Source organism: Ammodytes marinus (assembly GCF_949987685.1).
Source record: "Ammodytes marinus genome assembly, chromosome: 17".
NCBI classification, from domain to species: Eukaryota; Metazoa; Chordata; class Actinopteri; order Uranoscopiformes; family Ammodytidae; genus Ammodytes; species Ammodytes marinus.
The window spans coordinates 20,635,897-20,657,413 of NC_137221.1; the positions used below are offsets into that span (position 1 = coordinate 20,635,897).

The 21,517-nt window shown below is 43.3% G+C and overlaps 1 protein-coding gene across 1 annotated transcript in view; it reads right to left on the minus strand.

Annotated features, from left to right (window-relative positions):
- Nucleotides 1-21,517, minus strand: part of LOC307264256 (growth factor receptor-bound protein 10-like) — a 53,704-nt gene that overhangs the window by 27,508 nt on the left and 4,679 nt on the right. Inside the window, exon 3 of the mRNA XM_080045601.1 lies at nucleotides 11,273-11,369. Within this exon, the coding sequence (XP_079901727.1) occupies nucleotides 11,273-11,369 (97 nt within the window). The remainder of the gene's footprint in view (nucleotides 1-11,272; nucleotides 11,370-21,517) is intronic.

The following is a 21,517-nucleotide window of genomic DNA, read 5'->3' on the forward strand; positions in this document are numbered from 1 at the left end:
TTGTTTTAAAACCATGTACAACCCCAGCTGAGAGTCATTAAAGATGATCATTTATAGACTGTAACACCCTCTGCAGATGAGTTGACACTTAAGTGAAGCGGACTTAAACAGAGCTCCGGAAGAACCAGAATGATTACACAGCTTTAGATATAGATGTAGATGTGTCGCCTCGACTTGAATTTCTATTCTGCCATTCAGAGACGGAGGGAGTAAACACTATAGAAGCCAATTTCTCAGAATCCTGTTGGGGTGAGAAGTTTGCTCAATGATCCGAAAAGGGTGAGCAGACATCATGCTCTACTTTGCTTAACTTTGAACACACAGCTCAGCATTTTGGACCTTTTCGTTCAACTCTAAACTGTACACTCCGAGACACCGCCACAGCATCCTGAGTGAATGAGCAGCATCTATAATGAGTTGTCACTTAACACCTTCAAATATTGCCAGGAGCACATCGTTGCCCTGAATCATGGAGCCCAAGAGCAGAGAGAGAGAGGTACAACACACAGCCTTGTTTTGAAGTTGCACTTCACTCCTTGTGCTGGATTTCACTTTGGCTTGGATTTCTTCCAGTGGCTGTTTAGTGCACTAACTCACTGGCTAACCATTGGTCCGGTTATGTGAACCCTGTCATTCAAGGCGGTCGCGTTGTCTGGCACTAGGAGTTGGAATCAACAGTCACCCACACGCCCAACAACCAAATCAAACCAAACCAAACCAAACCAAACCTATCCAATTGGGGTAAAAGGGTCTCTAGAGCAGCTCTTGCAGGACAGTCAATAAGGCAGTTGCCAGTGAGCGCTTGTCTTTTAACCTGGTTTTTTATTCATTAACTGAAGTCAGTTTTACAGGCCTACAGTAGTGTTGATTCAATGACCTGCTGTTCCATCACTTTGAATCAGCAGACCTAAAGCCCCTATAAACTCAAATCCACAAAATCCTTCCAACTAGTTAGTTGCATGACATAATAGTAAGCATCTGAAATTAGCTATGTATATTTATCAATACAAATGAAAGATATTAAAGACGTTTAAGTTTAGATGAGGCGGGCTATGCTCCATTTGTTTTTACACAATAAGTAGTTTTATCCAATCACGACAGTTCTCTGCCCGAATGTTCTGTAAAAACAATGATGTGGAGACCGTTTGATACGGCCACACCTACACATTCCTGTCAAATAGAGCCTTTAAGAATAATATGCTCGTTGGGTTAAGCTGTTAAAGTGCTGTTGGATCAGACCACTCGGACAAAAACAAGCTCACCCGAGGCCATAATAATCCTATTGAAAGTCTTTTCACCACTGAAGCCACACAATAGATGCCATTGAATTCCTTTAACTGAACAATCAACTGCCGATCAGGCCTAAAAAAACATTATTCTAAAATCAACACTTCTTAGAAGCTAATCTTCACTCCCAGCCAGTGCCAGCGGGACGAACATCTCTCCTTTGAATGTCTTCACAAGTGCAGTATGTGCATTTCTGTAAGTGTGTGTACTTGTGTCCAAAGCCCTTTAGTCCTATGTGCGTCCCACCCCAACACCACACACGCCATTCCTGTCGGGAGAAATTCCAGCACTCAGGGAACATTCAACCAGCCTGTTCATTGCATATGGTGGCCAAATTATCAGGACAAAGTGGGAAACCAACGCAAGCACGCACACACACACACACACACACACACGCACACACGCACACGTGTTAACACACAGCAGAGCCAAGGACACCGTGTACACTATGCGGTGCTGATCAGCATGTGCTTGTAATTATACAGGATAATTAAAAGAACACACACACACACACACACACACAGTGAACATACATGCTGAGCCCACAGAGCGGAAAAGAAGCCTCTGTACCAGAACCAGCGGGAATCGGCTCGTCTGATCTCAGAGGTATGCACAACACACACACACACACACACACACACACACACACACACACACACAAGTGGGACATGGGTTGGGGTGACACGGAGGGTGGGAATCAGTTAGAAAACACCAAGAGAGCACATGAGGACAGTCAGAGACCGTTCTTATGTAAGGCTCCAACAGACTGTGTAGTGGACACTTTGACTTGTTATAGCAGGGAAAGTACAGGTGTTCCTAATCACCCTGTTGATGGCTCTGCTCCATTCAAGTGTCTCAGTAAGTCAGGACAGTGTTACGGTGAGCCAACAAGCACTATTCCAGATACCGAGACAGATCAATAAAATTCAGCCATCATCAGTGACTGTTTTAATTCACCCCCGTGATTTTACTCACTGTAACATGTCAGAATGCCTTATTGCATTCTGGCTTACTGTATTTCAAATATTAATGGCCACAGGTGCAGCCATGAGTTTAACTTCAACATCCAGAAATCCTGTGTTGTAACATCAATAGAGGGTTGGGCATAAAACCGATGCCTACAGTTGTTCAAGAAATGATAAAAAAAGATGAATGTGGAACTGACAAAAGCAGATTCAGGGAAGGTGCTTGGAGTTGGGGGGAATCGTAATAAAAATAAGGGGATCGTCAGTCCACCAATAGCCGAGACTGAACTATCCCAACAACTAACATGTCTATTCAATTGTGTATAGACTTTTCACAATTACAATACACCGAACACAGTGGTTTACGACCGAATATCTGCAGAACTAGCAGCAATGACTGTCAGAGTTACTTTGTGTTGGTGCCAATTTGCAAATGTTGCCTCTTTTTTTTTTACCCTTGTACCACCGAAGTGTCACATTTAAGCTCATTTCCTCCCTCCACTCCCTCCACAATACTAAAAGATCTTTATTTATTTGAGAAAGCTTTCTAGTGTCAGGTGGCTTTGACATGTCTTTGAGAGAGTTCCTTAAAGAAAATAAACAGTAGCTCTGGGAGCAGAGGAGGTGTATAGTGAAGGATGAATGCTTCAGCTGTCATTGGCATGTCTATAGCTCTCTCTGGAAAGGCGGCACATTACACATTTGTCAGTTTTTCTATCCACAGACAAGTTTCCTTCAAGTGGGTAATACACTTAAATTCAATATTTTATCACGGCCAAAAAAAAATTATCTCTTATCCTCTTAACTTCTGGAATCGGAAGGTTTTTCCTCTCTTGCAGCAACTACTTTGTGATTAATATAAGCCGGCTGGTGGGTTTTACAAAAGAAATGTAGTCTAGAGCAGCTTTAAGAGGATAATGATGGTATCATTGGCATTCCTCTCCCTCCTCCTGTTGCTGACTTGGCCCACACTGCACTGCTGGCTTCAGCTGGGGGGAATCCAGACGACATATGGCATGAAAACGTCTTGTCCCTCCCTTCTCTTCTACTGCCTGAAACTAAGAGTGTAGACCCGACTTGCTGCGGCACTCGGGCTACCATATGATGGCAAAAAACACTACCGAAAAAGCCATGGCCAAATTCATTCCTGCCTTGGATCCCAGAATACACTGAATGAGAGCGCTCTCTGTGCCCTGGCCGAGACAACCTGCAATCATCCATCTCCCTGACGGCAGTCTGGAGGTCAGAGAAGAGAGCTGGACGTTCATGTTTTCAAGGGGCAACGTGCAATTGGGCTCTTTTATGTGCGATAAGAATACACCCAACACAAGACATGAACTTTGATACATCATGCACAAGATCAATTCTGCTTCATTGTGTTATATGGTTTTCATTTTGTGCATGTAAAGCACTTTGAGCTGCAATTTTTGTATGAAGGGTGCCATACAAATAAAAAAATTATTATTTGTATTATTATTTGTTATTATTTTCCTTATGGACAAAAAAGAGAAAGTGAAACTAGCAGTTTCTCAGGTTTCAATCATCAAACATGACGTGTTGGATAAAGAGAGGTAGTAATGCCTTCCCCTTTTGATCAGGTTCCTGAACTGTTAAGCCTCCAGCCATCAGTAATAGCCAGCAGAAGTTTGCAGTTATACCAATAGGTTTGAGTGAAGCAGGGGGACTCTGGAGGACAGCAAACACAAATGAGAGAAAACAAAACATGATATCTGGTAAAGCATGTTGACTGGCCTACATGCAGTCAGCAGCACTGTGGTCTGTATCAAGGCACATGTCATCAGATGATGAAAAAGACCTTGCCAGTGTAAAATGAAGGTCATGTAACGTGAGCCAGGCATGATCTAAATATAGAGCACGTCATTCAGCGAGGATGATGCGATGGTTTGCCGTAGTGCAAAGTCAGCAGGAAACAGTAGCTGGGTGTCTTTGGCTGTTTCGTTCACGTCATTAAAGGTGCAGTGTGTAAAAGGATTGGCGTTTTTTAGAACACACTCAAAAGAATGGAATATAATATTCATAAGTATGTTTTGATTGCATAATCTCTTGAAAATAGAAGTTTTTTACCTGAACCTTTTATATCTACATTAGGAGCATGGCCATGTTTCTACAGTAGCCTAGCACAGAACGAAAAAAAATTGTGGCTATTTTAGTGTATGAATCCGTCATTTTTTGATAGAAATATTGGGAAAATTTAAATTTTCCTCAAATCCTTAGTGGGTTGGGTAAGCTGTTAATAAATGCATTACAGGTGTAAAGAACAAATGTGGAGACAAAATAGTATGAAAAAATTACTTTTCAAAAACACATTTCTACGTGATTTTGGCTCAATTTAATGCAAAAAAAAATCTGCGTTTTCTCACTTTTTTTCAATATTTTCATCTTGACTTCATTGGTAATAAACTATTCCCTCAAGTTACGACATCAGTCAATATGCCATTCTCTTCCCTAATCAGTATACTCACAAAAATAAATTATAAAAATCCAACCAAAATCAATGGATCTGTGATGATTTCACTACTAGTTGGCGATCAACAGGCTCAGAACCTCAATAGAATGTTTAGTCCAGCAGATAGGTGCAATATATGAAGGAATTGTGCTTTTTTTATACAAATATGAGACATTTAAAAAAATGGCCGCCATTGGCTGTATAGTATAGGTAGCTTGGGTTCTAGAGCACCTAGGATCTTGATTATGGTGTCTAATCCTACATTTTCAAGGATGAAGAAGGCAGTGGCGCTATTTAAAACATGCTAGAAAGCACCCAACTTCATATATCTGGCATTCAGGGAAAAATTATGGTAAAACCTTCAAATATTAGCGGCGTTATGCGTATTTTCATGAATTACATAATTAGTTCATGAGTTGTATGCTGACCTTACATGCTTACAAGTAAATCTATTTCAAAGCCTGACCAATACATCAGTTTAGCCTGTTTGAGTGGTGAAATTGCTATTTTATCCGTGTAACCCACTCTGAGTAAGTCAACATTGCTCTAGGTTCCGAAGGAGCTAAGTGATATAAACAGTTACCACAAGGAAAGTACCAGGCAAGGTGAGTTGCAAGCAGTAACTTTTACTCACATAAAGTTGTAGTTAACACCCAAAACACATATGCATATACATCATTTGAACATACAAATTTGGCCTAATTCTACTTGTACAAGAATGAGGAATGCTAAATTACATACAAACATATCTGGCATTCAGGGAATTAAATAACAATAAAACCATCAACACATTTATAATTATTTCTGAAAACACAGTCCACCACAGTGGCAAAGGGCAGTGCACTGTAGTGCTGCCTTGAAACATTTGCAATGTCCACTGCACCCCTATTTGCATCCACAGCAGAGGAGTTCGCGACAGGCCTGGGTCGCTTCTGGAAGTGTTGTCCAGTGAACTTCCTATCCACCTGTGGCTTTCCACTTCCACCCCCATTCACCTGGTGATGGGAGTTCAGGGGCTGGAACCATCATCTGTTTCAAGCATTGACTAGCTTGGTAGGTAGCCCTCTTTGTGTGCTGAATCAGTGCTGCTAGTGTTGGGGGAGTCCCTCAATTGATGTAACTTTCTGGGTGAAGAGCTGCTTTCGTGCCTGGTGCGCTCATATAGCAATACAACAAATCGCTCCAGAGGCTCCACCCAGTTGTCTATGGAGTCAGGTGTGGCAGCCAAGGCACAGAAGGTTTTTGTGACACCTTCAAAGATCCTCCATGTATCCCACACAGTTTATTTTTTACCTCTGCCACCAAAAGATGACACTGTCACATCCATTAAAGGCATGGAACACTGGCAAGGCGATACATCGTTCTGGATCTAGTGCTCTTGCCATCTCGTGAGCTGCTAAATGCCGAAAACTCTTTCCAGCTCCAAAGGCAACCCACAGCTCATTGATGTTGAGAGAGTGGGCTGCAGTCACTGCCAGTACTAACACATTTGTGTCAACTGTGCGTATTGATACACTGTTATACCCTTCTTTCACAGCATCTCCAAGGTGCAGTAGGATGCGGGTATCAGCCTCCTCATGTGTGCATGGTGCCTTCTACATCTCGAGGCTGAGTGGAGAGGATCTCAGCATGATGGGTGCTAATCACTTGTTTTTCAGTGTTGAGGGCAGTTAGGCTTGATGCGAGGAAGGAGAACAGCTCAGCCTTGTTGTCGTCAATGCACAAAAACTCTGGTCAGTTTCCAGGAATGGCACTTTACGGCTCAACTCTTCTACAAACTCCCCTTCCTCTCTTGCTGCGTGTTTCGGCCTTTAGACTGTCAGGGAAATATTGATTCCACACAACATCCACTCTGCTGACATGCTCCAGCATAGACAGGATGTATGGTGAGAACACCTTCTTTGCATATTCAGAAAACGTTTTAGCAGCACCAAGTCGTAGCATGTTCACGAGAGCAGCCCCATCAAGTATGTTGACCTGTACTATGGGGTTGGATTCATTCTTTTGTGTTGGAATCAGGTTCTCCAAACAGCCCACCAAGTCTGACTTGGTTCCAGTTCTTAGCCCATTTGTGACAATGCCGGTGGACACGCCTGGTTTTCGCGCTCAAAAAACTCATCCAGACTTCCATCACATATCTGGGATACAATATAAAGCCTAGAGAACAGGGAGCAGTCACTCTTCAGGGATGAGAGCTGTTGTTGGGTCCTGGAGGCCGGCTGAATAAAGGGAGCTTGTTCCTTTTGATAGGATCTTTGATTCGCTTTGTCTGGTTGATCAGGCGTTCACTGATATAGGTGTCTTACTGGTCCCGTCCAAGTTTCTCAACCTGGTTGACAGTGTCAATGATGGCTATATCTGCAACGTCCCTAGTATCCAGTACAAGAAGATCTACATTGCTCTTGTCACAGAATGGATTGCCCATGTCTTCTTTAGCGCTAGTTAGGGCTTTAACTTCTTACCTTGCAAACGCCAATTGTGCATGTTTGGTCTGCTTGTGGTGCCGGGGGTCATTCTCCCTTCTCTTCTCAGTGGATAACTCAAACTCTCCAACCACACTTGCCATCTCGGGGCCAGACACCATCCAGCGTCGCAGAGCTGCAGGGTTCTCTGTAAGTCCCACAACACCACCGTCACCTTTCACGGAAGCATTATTCAGCTCATAGGCCTGGTCAATGGCAATAGCTGAAAAGCAGCGTGTTGTTCTCTTCACAGCAAAGTTTCCTTTCAGAAACTGCTCATGGACATCAGGACGTGTATCCTTCAGTGAAATCATGTTGTGCAAGTCGACTGGTATCCATCTGGCGTAGTGGGTGTGTCCCAAAGCAAAGAACCAAGGCACGATCTTGGTCAGGGCATCTGTGTAGAGTGGGAATTTGGACTCTTATTGATCGCACATATCATCATTAATTCTATTAATTAATTAATTAATTCTATATCTAGCTGCAGGAAAATGGACTAGAAGTGGAACTGGGGACATGACAAAGCTCTTCACTACACCAGTCTTCCAACGACATATGATTATTTACCTCCTCCAGGTCATTTATGTACTCGGTGAAAGCCCTCTGCAGGAGAGGATATAGGCTGCTGGCTGTGATCTGATGAGCATGGCGGGTGTGTGTCACGTGACAGGCTTTCAGAAATAAATCTGCTGTCCCTGTTGTAGCAACTCCAGCTTGCACAAGGGCTCCAGTACCTTGAGTGCTGCCATCTCAATGTGGAACCCACCAAACATCACAACAAAGTTATCTTCACCATGAGTTGAAGGCCAAGTCCACTGGATTTGTTTTGCCACTGCGTACAGGTATTATAGACAGAGTGAGATCCACTGTGAAGATCCCTCTCCATTGATGGCGAGCCTCCCAGTGTGATCCTTCCAGGACGAGGAACCGACTCATGAAATACTCCACATGTGGTAGGGCCGTACCAGTCGCTAGGATATACCGTATTTTCCGCACTATAAGCCGCACTGGACTATAAGCCGCAGGTGTTATAATGTTTAATTACCATATGTAAGAATTTGTGCACAGAGGGGATTGTCGGGAAAGAGATGGCTGCTTGAGGAATCTCCCATTTATTAACATTTCAACAAACAAGTTGCAAGTGTTACCATTTAGTGCAATAGCTACTAGGGATGGGCACGAGTGTTTTCACTACTCGTGTGATCGCTTGCATTCCTCGAGGATCAATCGATTCCTCGTTAAACTTTTTTCTATTTTTAGAACGCAACGCATCTGTCTGCAGAACAACGGTTCACCGCAATAAAGCGCTCAATGCTTATTGTCAAACAGTCACAGTTGCCATATGATATTAAGGATTTATTCACACAAGTTTAAAACACATTTTCCTCACTGAAAGTAATTAAATAGACGGGCCACAATTTAATCCGATCGAGTAGGTCTGCGTTGGGGAGAAAACGAGAAAAAAAGCATGGGCTGTAGTTGTATCAAAAAATAGCCTATGTCACCATTTAAAATAAGAAGGGCAGCAAATAATATTAAATGATTGTCCTACCATTTAAATACATATAAATAACTCACCAAAGCAGATAGTTGTATATCCAACCGAGTAATGCTCACTCCGTGTCCGTGAATAATTACCGCGACTAATTCCTCATTAACGGAACGTTACACCGGTCGGTTTTTGAATCTTATCCCCATATTCCCTATTGAAGGCTTCTTAACTGTTGTTGGCTCGGAGCGAATGTGCGTTTTGTACACGTAAATAACATTTTAAAATAGGGGCGGCCCACCGGCCGGCCTAAAGGCTACAAACACTAAAAAAAACAAAAAACGATTTTCCTCATCCACCAATCGAGTTCATTTGAAACGAGGAGTACTCGAGTACTCGATTACTAACGCCCATCCCTAGTAGCTACAGAACATATACTGTGCTGTGTAATAACAGGGTCGAAAAATTGGGAAAAAGTTGCGGCTTATAGTCCGAAAAGTACGGTACACATCCATTGGACTGCTACACACATCCTTTCCAAGAACTGTCACAGGACCAGTTACAGACAGTTTAACAGAGAACCACTGACAGTGGATTGATCAACCGGAAGTGAATACAGAACAGACTAAAAGGACTATTGACAACACTCATTTATTTTAAATGGCCCATGTTTTTATTTTCTAATGATGTATATGCATATGTGTTTTGGGTGTTAACTACAACTTTATGTGAGTAAAAGTTACTGCTTGCAACTCACCTTGCCTGGTACTTTCCTTGTGGTAACTGTTTATATCACTTAGCTCCTTCGGAACCTAGAGCAATGTTGACTTACTCAGGGTGGGTTACACGGATAAAATAGCAATTTCACCACTCAAAGAGGCTAAACCGATGTATTGGTCAGGCTTTGAAATAGATATTTACTTGTAAGCATATAAGGTCAGCACACAACTCATGAACTAATTATGTAATTAATGAAAATACGCATAACGCCGCTAATATTTGAAGGTTTTACCATAATTTTGTTCCCTGAATGCCAGATATATGAAGTTGGGTACTTTCTAGCATGTTTTAAATAGCACCACTGCCTTTTTCACCCTTGAAAATGTAGGATTAGACACCATAATCAAGATCCTAGGTGCTCTAGAACCCAAGCTACCTCTACTATAACAGCCAATGGCGGCCATTTTTTTAAATGGCCGCCATGGCAACCATAGGAAAAATTGGCGATGGCCCTATAGCCAAAAATCTTCCTTAGGGCATGCTCTAACATTGTGCCAAATCTCATATTTGTATCAAAAAAATTACTGATGTCATAACTTGAGGGAATAGTTTATTGCCAATGAAGTAAAGATAAAAATATTGAAAAAAAGTGAGAAAACACTGAATTGTTTTGCATTAAATTGAGCCAAAATCATGTAGAAATGTGTTTTAAAAGTAATTTTTTCATAGTATTTTGTCACCACATGTATTCTTTACACCTGGAATGCATTTATTGACAGCTTACCCAACCCACTAAGGATTTGAGGAAAGTTTTAGTTTTCCTAATATTTCTATCAAAAAATGACGGATGCATACACTAAAATAGCCACCATTTTTTTTTCGCGATATTTCCGGCAGAGCAGACCCTCCAATTATTGTTTCTTAGGATCAAAGTTAACAGAAAAAACACAAATAAAAAGTATAACAGACCAAGTCAGGTCCAACCCATTTTAAAGAGCTTTTGAGACTTTGGCCCCCTGACTATGACTTCAGTGAGTGGTAATTACACAACGTGACATTTTGTCATCGACGCTTTGCTAAGTTTCTCTGATTAAGAATGCTAACTTATGCAAATGCCATGCTGAGCTGACCACGATGTGCCAAGAAATACTACAAAAGTGGAAAAGCTACAGGATATAAAGGCCATTATAAACTGCAAATCCCCTGAGCCCATTCACGTGAAGCCATATTTAATACTCTTTACAGAGGCATGACCAGCACACATCAGCAGAGAACACAACTCAACCGCCAACTGGAGGGAGCGAGAAAAAAAGAGGCCAATGAGGTAGAATTTACACCCTCTTCTCTCCTGGAGTTGGCCGCTTTCCAAAAAGATTCCCAAGATTTTCCACTATGGCCCGAAGGGATTTCATTTCTTGGAAAACATATATTGCAAGTGGGTTAACACATGTGTGTGCATATGTTGTGGAAAAAGTCAGTCTGCCCCAGGGCAGCTGTGGCTACTCTCGTAGTTTACCACCACCCGTATGACTGTGTGTGAACGAATTGAACCAGGAACCCTGTAAAGCGTCTTTGAATGCCTAGGCAATAAAGCGCTATATAAAACCTATCAATTATTATTATTATTATTAAAAGTGCTGAGCAGTGCTAAAAAAAAACCCTAGTCTATAACCTCTCCATCTGGAGAGCAGAGCCTGCAGGAGCACCAACAGAGAGAAAATATCCCAGCCAGGGAGATGGAGATACAGATGGAGAGTATGAATCACACTGTGTCAAGCTTCAATCTCACACCACCTTAAGAGTAGATAATGAGATTTGCCAATAATGACCATATTTCACGTTTTCTGATTGAGGTTGGGTAAGGAGAGGAGACGGCAGTTACCTTGGTGGTGATGTGGCAAAGTGGGATTGGTGGAGTGCTGAAAGCCTGGAACAATCAGCTCCTCGGGCCTGCGAGAGGAAGTGCGCTCCATGCTTTCCTGTAAAAAAAAATTAAAAATTGAAAAAGCAGAAAAAAAGAAAAAGATTTGTTTAAAAAGGTGAAGACCATGCAGTGAAAAAACAAGAAAGCATGGAGTGGGTTAAAGATGTCAGTTGTGTTAGTGAAGGGTGATGGGGTCAGAGGGTCAGACAAAGGTTGGGTTCATGCCTCCGCACTCAAGGAACATGAAGCCTCAAGTTCAGTGGCACTTTGACCCTGTGACTTTAGGACCCCCAGCCCTTTCACTCTCTCTGAACAAACACACACACACACACTGCAAGGGTGTGTTTCTTACAAACTTGCACAAGGGAAACTTGCATTAGGTTCCGAGTTACAAAAAAAAAACTAGATCAAATCAAACTAGCAAAGACATACCAGCTTAGGCACACTTAAACAATCTCACACGTCTGGAGATGCACGTACACACTGACAAGCTCCTCGCACATTGTCTAATTTAAAGCAGCCTTGAGGCGAGAAAGTGCCCAGAGGAGGAGAAAGGGAGTGGGGGAAAAAACAAAAACTAATTTTCAATCTTCCATTTTCTAGGAAAAAGAAGACCGCAGAAGCATTGCTTCTAGGAACTACTTGTGGCCAGGGGTCCTGTTGTGCATGTCTGCACATACGCACACATTCGCAGCTCCCCTCAGTGCGCTTCGAAAACATCCATAAATGCCCGGAGTAAGATTTATAGCTCTGAGAAGCGCCGGCCAAAGGCTTTCCAAGGAAGGCAACTTGGCTGCAGGGCCTGTGGGCTGACAAAGAAAGTCTGCAGGTTTTCAGCTGGAGCCGACTACACCGAATACAACGACTTATCCACTAAACTCCCTCAGATATATAGTGTGTCACAGGAGAGAAATACAAGGGGACGTGCAATGAGCATTACTCCAAATCCACAGAAGAGCTGACTCCTGACAAAATAACCTTACATTAACTTAAACTCTGTCTCATACACTGATGGTGTCTATACACCATGTTCCAAATTATTATGTAAATTGGATTGAAGTGTCATAAACATTTAATTTTTTGTTTTTCAATAAAACGTATATATGATATTGTGTCTCAGGGCACCTTGGATCATTTAAATCAATCTCATACACCTGTGATAACTAGTTTGCCAGGTGATCCCAATCAAAGGGAATCTACTTAAGAAGGACGTTCCACACTATTAAGCAGGCCACATGTTTCAAGCACTATGGGAAAGAAAAAGGATATCTCTGCTGCCGAAAAGCGTCAAATTGCAATACCTTGGACAAGGTATGAAAACAATAGATGTTTCAAAGAAACTGAAGCGTGATCATCGTACTGTGAAGAGATTTTTGGCTGATTCAGAGCACAGATGGGTTCATGCAGATAAAGGCACAATGAGGAAGATTTCTGCCAAACAAATTCATCAGATAAAGAGAGCAGCTGCTAAAATGCCGTTACAGAGCAGCAGACAGGTATTTGAAGCCGCTGGTGCCTCTGGAGTCCCACGAACCTCAAGGTGTAGGATCCTCCAGAGGTTTGCAGCTGTGCATAAACCTATTATTCGGCCACCCCTAAACAATGCTCACAAGCAGATACGGTTGCAGTGGGCTCAGGAATACATGAAGACTCATTTTCAAACAGTCTTGTTTACTGATGAGTGCCGTGCAACCCTAGATGGTCGGATGGATGGAGTAGTGGATGGTTGGTGAATGGCCACCATGTCCCAACAAGGCTGCAACGTCAGCAAGGTCCTATGTTAACATGTAACTTGGCTTGTTAAGATGTTTTTGATTGAAATAGCTTTTGATTTCAATAAATACGACCTCCACATTCTGCAAATTTAACAAATGGCCATTTTTAGTTCTTCACAACCTATAAAATGTTTTGAAACTCTGTTGTGCATAATAATTTGGAACAGTGCATTTTGAGTTTTTTTTTTTGAAAAAAAATACTGTTATCATTGGGAGGTTTGTTCAATAAAATGTGAATCATACTTTAACGGTTGATGACTTAATTTATACCGACAGTCATTTGCATCGACTATTTAGGAAAATCGGAGAAAAATATCATTTGCATAATAATTTGGAACACACTGTATGTAGGAGGAGCCATATTCAGTTTATTAATACTTGTGTGCAATATTTGTTCACGATCACAAAGTAAAGTGACTCACTCACAGCAGATGGGAAAGAAGGGTATAAGTGAACAAAACATAACTATTGATGATCTTGAAATGGCAGAACAATCAATCATCTGTTTCTGCCAAAGACAAACGTTCCCAGAAGAGATGACCAGATTAGAAGTGGCGCCATCTGGTGTCAAAAGGTCAAGTCCCCTTTACAAGTTGGACCCAGTATTGGAGGATGGGATTTTGAGAGTGGGAGGTAGACTTGACAGATCAGCTATGCCTCAACAAAGCAAACATCCTATTATTCTGTCAACGAACATGCATAGTTCCTCTCTTATCCTTCGCCAAATCCATGAAAATGTTGGTCATAATGGAAGGAACCATGTTCTCTCGCAGCTCCGCCAGAAATACTTGATTACAGGTGCAAATGCTGCTGTAAGAAAGATCATCTCCAAATGTGTTGTATGCAGGCCCGTAAGAGGAAGACCAGGAGAACAGAAAATGGCAGGTTTACCTGTTGAAAGACTAATACCAGATAACCCTCCATTTACAAATGTTGGGCTTGATTATTTTGGGCCCATCGAGGTAAAGAAAGCAAGGAGCCTCGTTAAAAGATACAGCGTCATATTCACCTGCATGTCAAGCAGAGCAGTGCATTTGGAGGTCGCTCACTCACTTGATACAGACTCCTGTTTAAATGCAATACGGAGATTTATCTGCAGAAGAGGAAAAGTGGAACATCTAAGATCGGATAATGGAACCAATCTGGTTGGAGCGGAAAGAATTAAAGAAAGCTCTTTTAACACTGAATCAACACCAAGTCCAAGATTCTCTACTACAGCATGGAGTGAAGTGGAGTTTCAACCCCCCCCCCCCCCCCCCCCCCGCTGCCTCTCATCACGGTGGAGTGTGGGAGCGACTTATCACAATGCTGAGATCCATACTCTGTTCAGTTTTGCATCAACAAACTCTCGATGATGAAGGCCTTTGTACTGTGTTTTGCAAAGTGGAGGCAATTCTAGACAGTCAGCCTATAACAACTGTCTCAGCTGATCGACACGATCTTGAAGCCCTGACACCTAATCACATTCTCCTCCTGAACACCAAGCCTGCTTTGCCCCCAGGACTCTTTAAAAAATCAGACCTCTATGCTCGACGTCGCTGGAAGCAGATCCAGTACATAGCAGAACTGTTTTGGAAGCGCTGGACGAAAGAGTACCTGCCCTTACTGCAGGAAAGACAAAAGTGGTGTACAGTAAGAAGGAACTTTGAAGTTGGAGATGTGGTGATGATAGTGGATTCAACAGCACCCCGTGGCTCTTGGTTGCTTGCCAGGATAAAGGAAACCATTGCTGACTCAAATGGTTTTGTTCGCTCTGTCAAACTACAGACGAGGACAAGTGTTCTTGAGCGACCTATAACCAAGATCTGCCTGCTGTTGGAGACAAAAGATTGAAATGAACTTGAAATAATGTATTATTTTAGATGTATTTCAGCACACATATAGTAGCTCCTTCTTATTTTGATTTATATAATTGTAATTGTTACACACCTATACAATTAAGGTGCGAACACACTACACGCGTTACCCGCGTAAGATTTACGTGCGTAACGCAGCTAAAATGTTGCTTGATCATTTTGTGTCAAAAATGGTTCTACGCGCGTAACGTGCCTAGTCTCCCTCCCGATACTGTATTTCCCCTAATCAACCATGGCTGCGATTAGACCCGACCCGACACAACAGCGTGCATGTCCGCACAAAAACAACAACAACACGGCCAACAACTGTGCCAAAAGACAAACTGAACAGCACAAATAGCCTAGCATTAAAACAGCATTGCATATTCACGGCAGCTACATAACAAACACAGTTACAGCAGCATCGATGAACGGCGGCACAACATAAAGGAAAGTAGCCAACATTACCCTACCTGGCTGTGACAGGGGACCGTGGCTGGCGTAGATCAACACCGGTGCTTTCGCTGTACTTGTTGTGAAAGTCCCCCGGACATAGCCGTCATGTTTGGGTTCATAATGTGAGGCGCTAGCCGCCCGCACACAACCGGGTGAGTTAACTAATGCTATACGGCGCTAACTTGTTTTATCGGCTAAAGCACAGCCGCACATATTCACTGAATTAACCAGGAAGTCCATTCTCCTGGTTTACTCTCCCCACGTCTTCTATTCCCGAGCTGCTGTCATACCAGCACCGGCTCGGCTGCCTGCAATACATTTTCCTCCTCTGTGTCTCTCATCAGACTGTACAGTACATTGTTCTCCGACCGTGCCAATGTATGTGACGTCGGGTCAAGCCCAACGCTGATTGGCCAACGCGGCTAATCGTCACGCGTAGGAGCGTAAAAAGTTCAATTGTTCGAACTCCGCGCGTAGCTGAGTAGGCGCGTAGGTGCGTATATACGCGGCTCATACGCGGCTAAAATGTTGCTTTAGCGCGAGTGACGCATCTACGCGCCATGTACGCGCGTAAACCAATGGTTCCCTATGGAAAAATAGCCGATTTTATACGCGTCTGTACGCGTGTAACGCGTGTAGTGTGTTCACACCTTTAGGGGCCGGTGTGTAGGGGCCATATTCAGTTTATTAATACTTGTGTGCAATATTTGTTTTTTGGCGACCTCTACAGGTCTTGAGTGCCTATAGGTAGGCCTATATAATGGAGATGGACAGATGCCAGGTGTGGCTGATTAGACCAGCAAAAAGTTTTCTACAAGAAAAAAGAAGAATGTCTTAGTCCACATCCTGCTCTTTTGTTTGTCAGTTTTCTTTGATTTTTGTACAAAATAAACCCAATACTTTTTTGCCAACTCAACAAAACCTCTGGACATTATATTTTTTGGACTAAAGCCTTGTCAGAATCTAGTCTGCAGTCAGTGATGTTACAGTCCGGCTATCTATGCAGGAAACTACGGTTAAAAACACACATTGACCTACACTCAATGCTGTGCCTGAATGCATCCTATGTAGATACAGATGGAGCACTGAAACTGCTCCTGCTGCTCTGCTAACATCGTCTGTGTGTAGACAGTCTTAAGGTGAGAAGACTTACAGCCCTCCCATGTCTGCTTGTTGACAGACATGAAAAAGCTAGCCTAACTCTGTGCAAAGGTAAAAACAATTGCAGCTAACAGTACCTCTGTGGCTAATTAAGACGATGTATCACATTTGTTTAGTCTGTGCAAAATGTTGTATGCAAGAACACAAGGTTAGGTGGCAGACTATTTCTTGCTGTTGGACAGAGCCAGGCTAGCCGTTGCTAGTGACAACAGGCGGCTGGTTGAAGCCTTAATTGACAGACATGATGAGGGTACTGATCTTCTCATCCAACTTGAGATGCAAATAAGCAAATTTTCCCTTAATTTAATAGTATTCCTTAAAATGGTACAGTGTGTAATATCGTAGTATTAAGAATGCAACACTCCCTTGCTCACCCCTCCCTTTCAGAGAATTTACAGAAGCTACGGTGGCCTTCAAAGATGATATAAAAGGCTCATTCTAAGATAATTGAAAACATTTGTTTTTTCAAGGGATTACACAATACATAAGAACACACTGCCAATAGATTGTACACACTGTACTAGGGGTGTGCACGTGTACACGTGTAACCGTTTAGTAAATCATAACCGTTTAGGAAAAATCAATAAACGAAAACCGTTTTTTTTTTTTTTTTTTTTTTTTTTTCAAATTTCAAAGTTTTTAAATATGTTCTGGAGACACGCGTTTATTGATTTTACATCACTAATAAACTAATTGGGGAGGATAAAAGCTAGTCTGCCGAGAATCTGTCTGTACCTCGGCGAGTGTGTGTATGTGAGTGAGTGTGTGTATCGGCGCACACACACACGGGGAGTCGCCGTGCTGGGGCCAATAGTATCCAGCTGCAGCCCCGGAGACAAGCACCCTGGCGTGACAACGACACCCAGGCGTGACGGAAGTAACTGTGGTGTGACGGACGTTACCTGTAGATTTTATTTTTGCAACGTCATAAACTTCTAAGTTGTAAACAACGTCAAACAATAACAAGACAGCAGACCGATACTAAGTTTGTGTTATTTATATTGTTTTGGCGATTAGGTTCAGGCATCACAGTTGGGTGGTTAGGGTTAGGGCAAGGGGACAGGGAGAGGTTAGAATATAGATAGAACATTGACGGAACACGGCGGCGGCCATCTTGAGTACGTCACGTCAAACAATAAAAAAGACCGCAGACCGATAGGCTACTAAATTTCGGTCATTTAGGCCTATATTGTTTTGAGGATTAGGTTCAGGCATCATAGCTGGGTGGTAAGGGTTAGGGCAAATGAGTGACATAGCAGACATGTCATGGAAGCTAAATAGTCAAAAATCACGTCCGTCACACCACAGTTACTTCCGTCATGCCAGGGTGTTGTTGTCACGCCAGGGTAACTTGTCTCCGGGGCTGCAGCTGGACCCTACTCGCTGGGGCTCGACCGACTCACAGCCACGGAAGAGTGATGAAAGATAACCTAAAGATTAAAGTTACCCGGTTGACGTGAACTACGCTCGTAAGTAGCCCGAACTTTATAACACCTGTTCAACATGCATTTAACGTGGACATGTAGAAAGTAGGGGTGTGAACGGTTACAAAAAATTGTAAACGGTTACACGACCCCTTTTTTTTCGTGTACACGGTTAACCGTGACGTCATTGTCCTCGTGCCCCCGCCGTCTTGTAGGCGCGCGCGCGCGCACACACACACACACACACACACACACACACACACATACATACGCGTTCGTTCGCCTGTAAACACACAATTGACATGAACTACGCTTGTTTACACACCTCTTATAATAGGTCCATGGTACACACACACACACACACACGTTCGCCGTCATAATCGCGCTTCATTCATTTCCTGATTAATATAGCCTATCGCTTTCTACATGTCCACGTTAAATGCATGTTGAACAGGTGTTATAAAGTTCGGGCTACTTACGAGCGTAGTTCACGTCAACCGGGTAACTTTAATCTTTAGGTTATCTTTCATCACTCTTCCATGGTTGTGAGTCGAGTCCCAGCACGGCGACTCCCCGTGTGTGTGTGTGCGCCGATACACACACTCACTCACACACACTCGCCGAGGGACAGACAGATTCTCGGCAGACTAGCTTTTATCCTCCCCAATTAGTTTATTAGTGAAGTAAAATCAAAAAACGCGTGTCTCCAGAACATATTTAAAAACTTTGAAATTTGAAAAAAAACAAAAAAAAAAAAAAACGGTTTTCGTTTATTGATTTTTCCTAAACGGTTATGATTTACTAAACGGTTACACGTGTACACGTGCACACCCCTAGTAGAAAGCGATAATCAGGAAATGAATGAAGCACGATTATGACGGCGAACGTGTGTGTGTGTGTGTGTGTACCATGGACATATTATAAGAGGTGTGTAAACGAGCGTAGTTCATGTCAATTGTGTGTTTACAGGCGAACGAACGCGTATGTGTGTGTGTGTGTGTGTGTGTGTGTGTGTGTGTGTGTGCGCGCGCGCGCGCGCCTACAAGACGGCGGGGGCACGAGGACAATGACGTCACGGTTAACCGTGTACACGAAAAAAAAATTGTTGTGTACACGGTTAGGCATTTTTGTAAACGTTCACACCCCTACACTGTACCTTTAAGATTCACTTATGCCTCGTTTCCACCGAGTAGAGCGGGTCGGGTCGGAGCGGCTCAGAGCGGGACAGCTCACTTTTAAGAATCTCTGTGGTGTTTCCACCGCCGACCCTACCCTTACTGGTAGGGCGGGGTTTAGGCTGGACTGCGATAGCCGCCGCCAGAATGTGGGTCAAACTATCGGGGTGTGGAACAACTGTGGTCAAGCCAGCGGTCTCTCGTTTTTGCTTGGTCAAACCAGCCGATTCTTTATTTATTCCCCCCATGTTGTTGTGAGCACAGAGACAGCTCGGTGCAACTGATAGAGACAGTGAGCGAACAGCGCTGGCTGCGGCAGCTATGTGACATCGTAGCAGTGGGACACAGTGTAGCCAACTGATTCATTTAATGACGAGGAAAAACACCACACAATAAACAGTGCTGCGCTCACATTTTCGCCAAAACACAAGACTATCTTCACTCTAGCCGAGGTGACTACACACGGCGGAAATGATTCTTTCGACCAACTGTGGTCAAGCCAGCGGTCTCTCGTTTTTGCTTGGTCAAACCAGCCGCTTCTTTATTTATTCCCCCCGTGTTGTTGTGAGCGTGTATTTTCTACTATCTATGGCGTAAACACACAGAGACGGCTCGGTGCAACTCATAGAGACAGTGAGCGAACAGTGCTGGCTGCGTCAGCTACGACTAGTAGTGGGACACAATGTAACCAACTGATTAATTTATTGATGAGGAAAAACACCACATAATAAACAGTGCTGTGCTCACATTTTCGCCAAAACACAAGACTCTCTTCACTCTTGCCGAGCTGACTACACACGGCGGAAATTATTCTTTCGGCCAATCAAATGACGGCAGTGTGTGGCTCCGCCTTTTCGGCACCCTTTCAGGCAGCTAGTACCCCAACGGAGGAGTACTGAGATTAGGAGCGGCTCAGAGCGGTTAGGTGCGCTTAAACCGTACCCTACCCAACTTTTGGCAAATGAAAAGCCAAACTACCCGGACCGAACCGCTCCGATCCGACCCGCTCTACTCGGTGGAACGGAGGCATTATATGGTGTAAGAACCACACAGCTAAAATGAAGAGTTGGGAATGAGTGCATGCTTCTTTTTCACATTTGAAGAAACTTAACGATGAAATCAAGAGGCCGGTTTGGGATTGCCTTTTCCTGGAAACAAGTATGTAACTGTGTACACTGTGTGGGGTTGGAGGAAGGACAGTGTCCTAGTTCTAGTTACAGATATCAGTAGCAGCAGTGTTAATGTGTAGTGCAAGTGAACCCAGGGAAATCACCTCCCGTCAGCAGCACTGGGGCAGTAAAAGAGTCAGCTTTAACTAGCTACATAGCCCATAAAAGCCTCATTGTGAATTCCTAATAACGTACTTTCTCTGACTTTATGGTCTCGAGCAATTGCACACTGACGCTACCTCAACGGTCAACTGGATCCCAGAGACAGCCATCTAAAGACCTATGCTGCTAACGTGGCTTGAAGGTGAGTATTATTTTGAACGCAAAAAAATATAGTTTGGGGAGAACTTGCTTAATATGAATATCAAAACCTTGGTTTTTCTTGTGAAACCATCCAAAACCAACAGGTATAAACACATACTTTTCTCTCCGTTCCAACCAGTTTGACATATTTGTACTTCTCTTGTCCACGGATAGTCATGACTACTCTTGACATCTCTTTCATCATGTGCACACTTCACTCCTTTCACTCTGCAGCCCACAGCAGTATCATCTAGGCAATTCAACATACTTTCCCTCAGAGCATCAAAGGCCAACGCTTCTTCGAAAGCACAAACGGCGAGACTGAACGTGCCCATTGAAGTGGCAACCACCGCGGGCAACCATTGACCTCCGACCTTTCAGAACGTAAAGAAAGAGAGAAGTGTAGTCTGTGTTCACCGACTTGTTCAGGGCTGTCGGCCAAAATACTGACATTAAAAGGGGAAAGGATACAGTAAAACGCTTTGATCATTCAACTCTTCTGACCGGGTATAGTCATAACTCAGAGTTAGTAGTCAGTGGGCTATTGTTTGTCTGTACGTACAGTAACAAATGCACACTCATACATAATGGGGATGGAAGGGAAAGGAGAGAAGGAAAGCAAGAGTTTCAGGCTGCTTACGCCCAAGCATCTTTGGCACAGATCCAACGTTCTCACTAAGATAAACAGACGCACACACACACTTCGGAGACAGGCCTGGACCGCTGCCCAGATTTCGGAACATGCACGGCGTTATGTAAGTATGCAAGAAAAGAGGGCTCATTTGCGCCCTAGTATGCACACTAAACCTACAGTCGCTGCCTACAGAGCGCCTCCATGGGGTATGGATGTGTGCGCCATGCTGTGTCATGTCAACTGGCAAGCTTTAAATCTCTCACACACACAC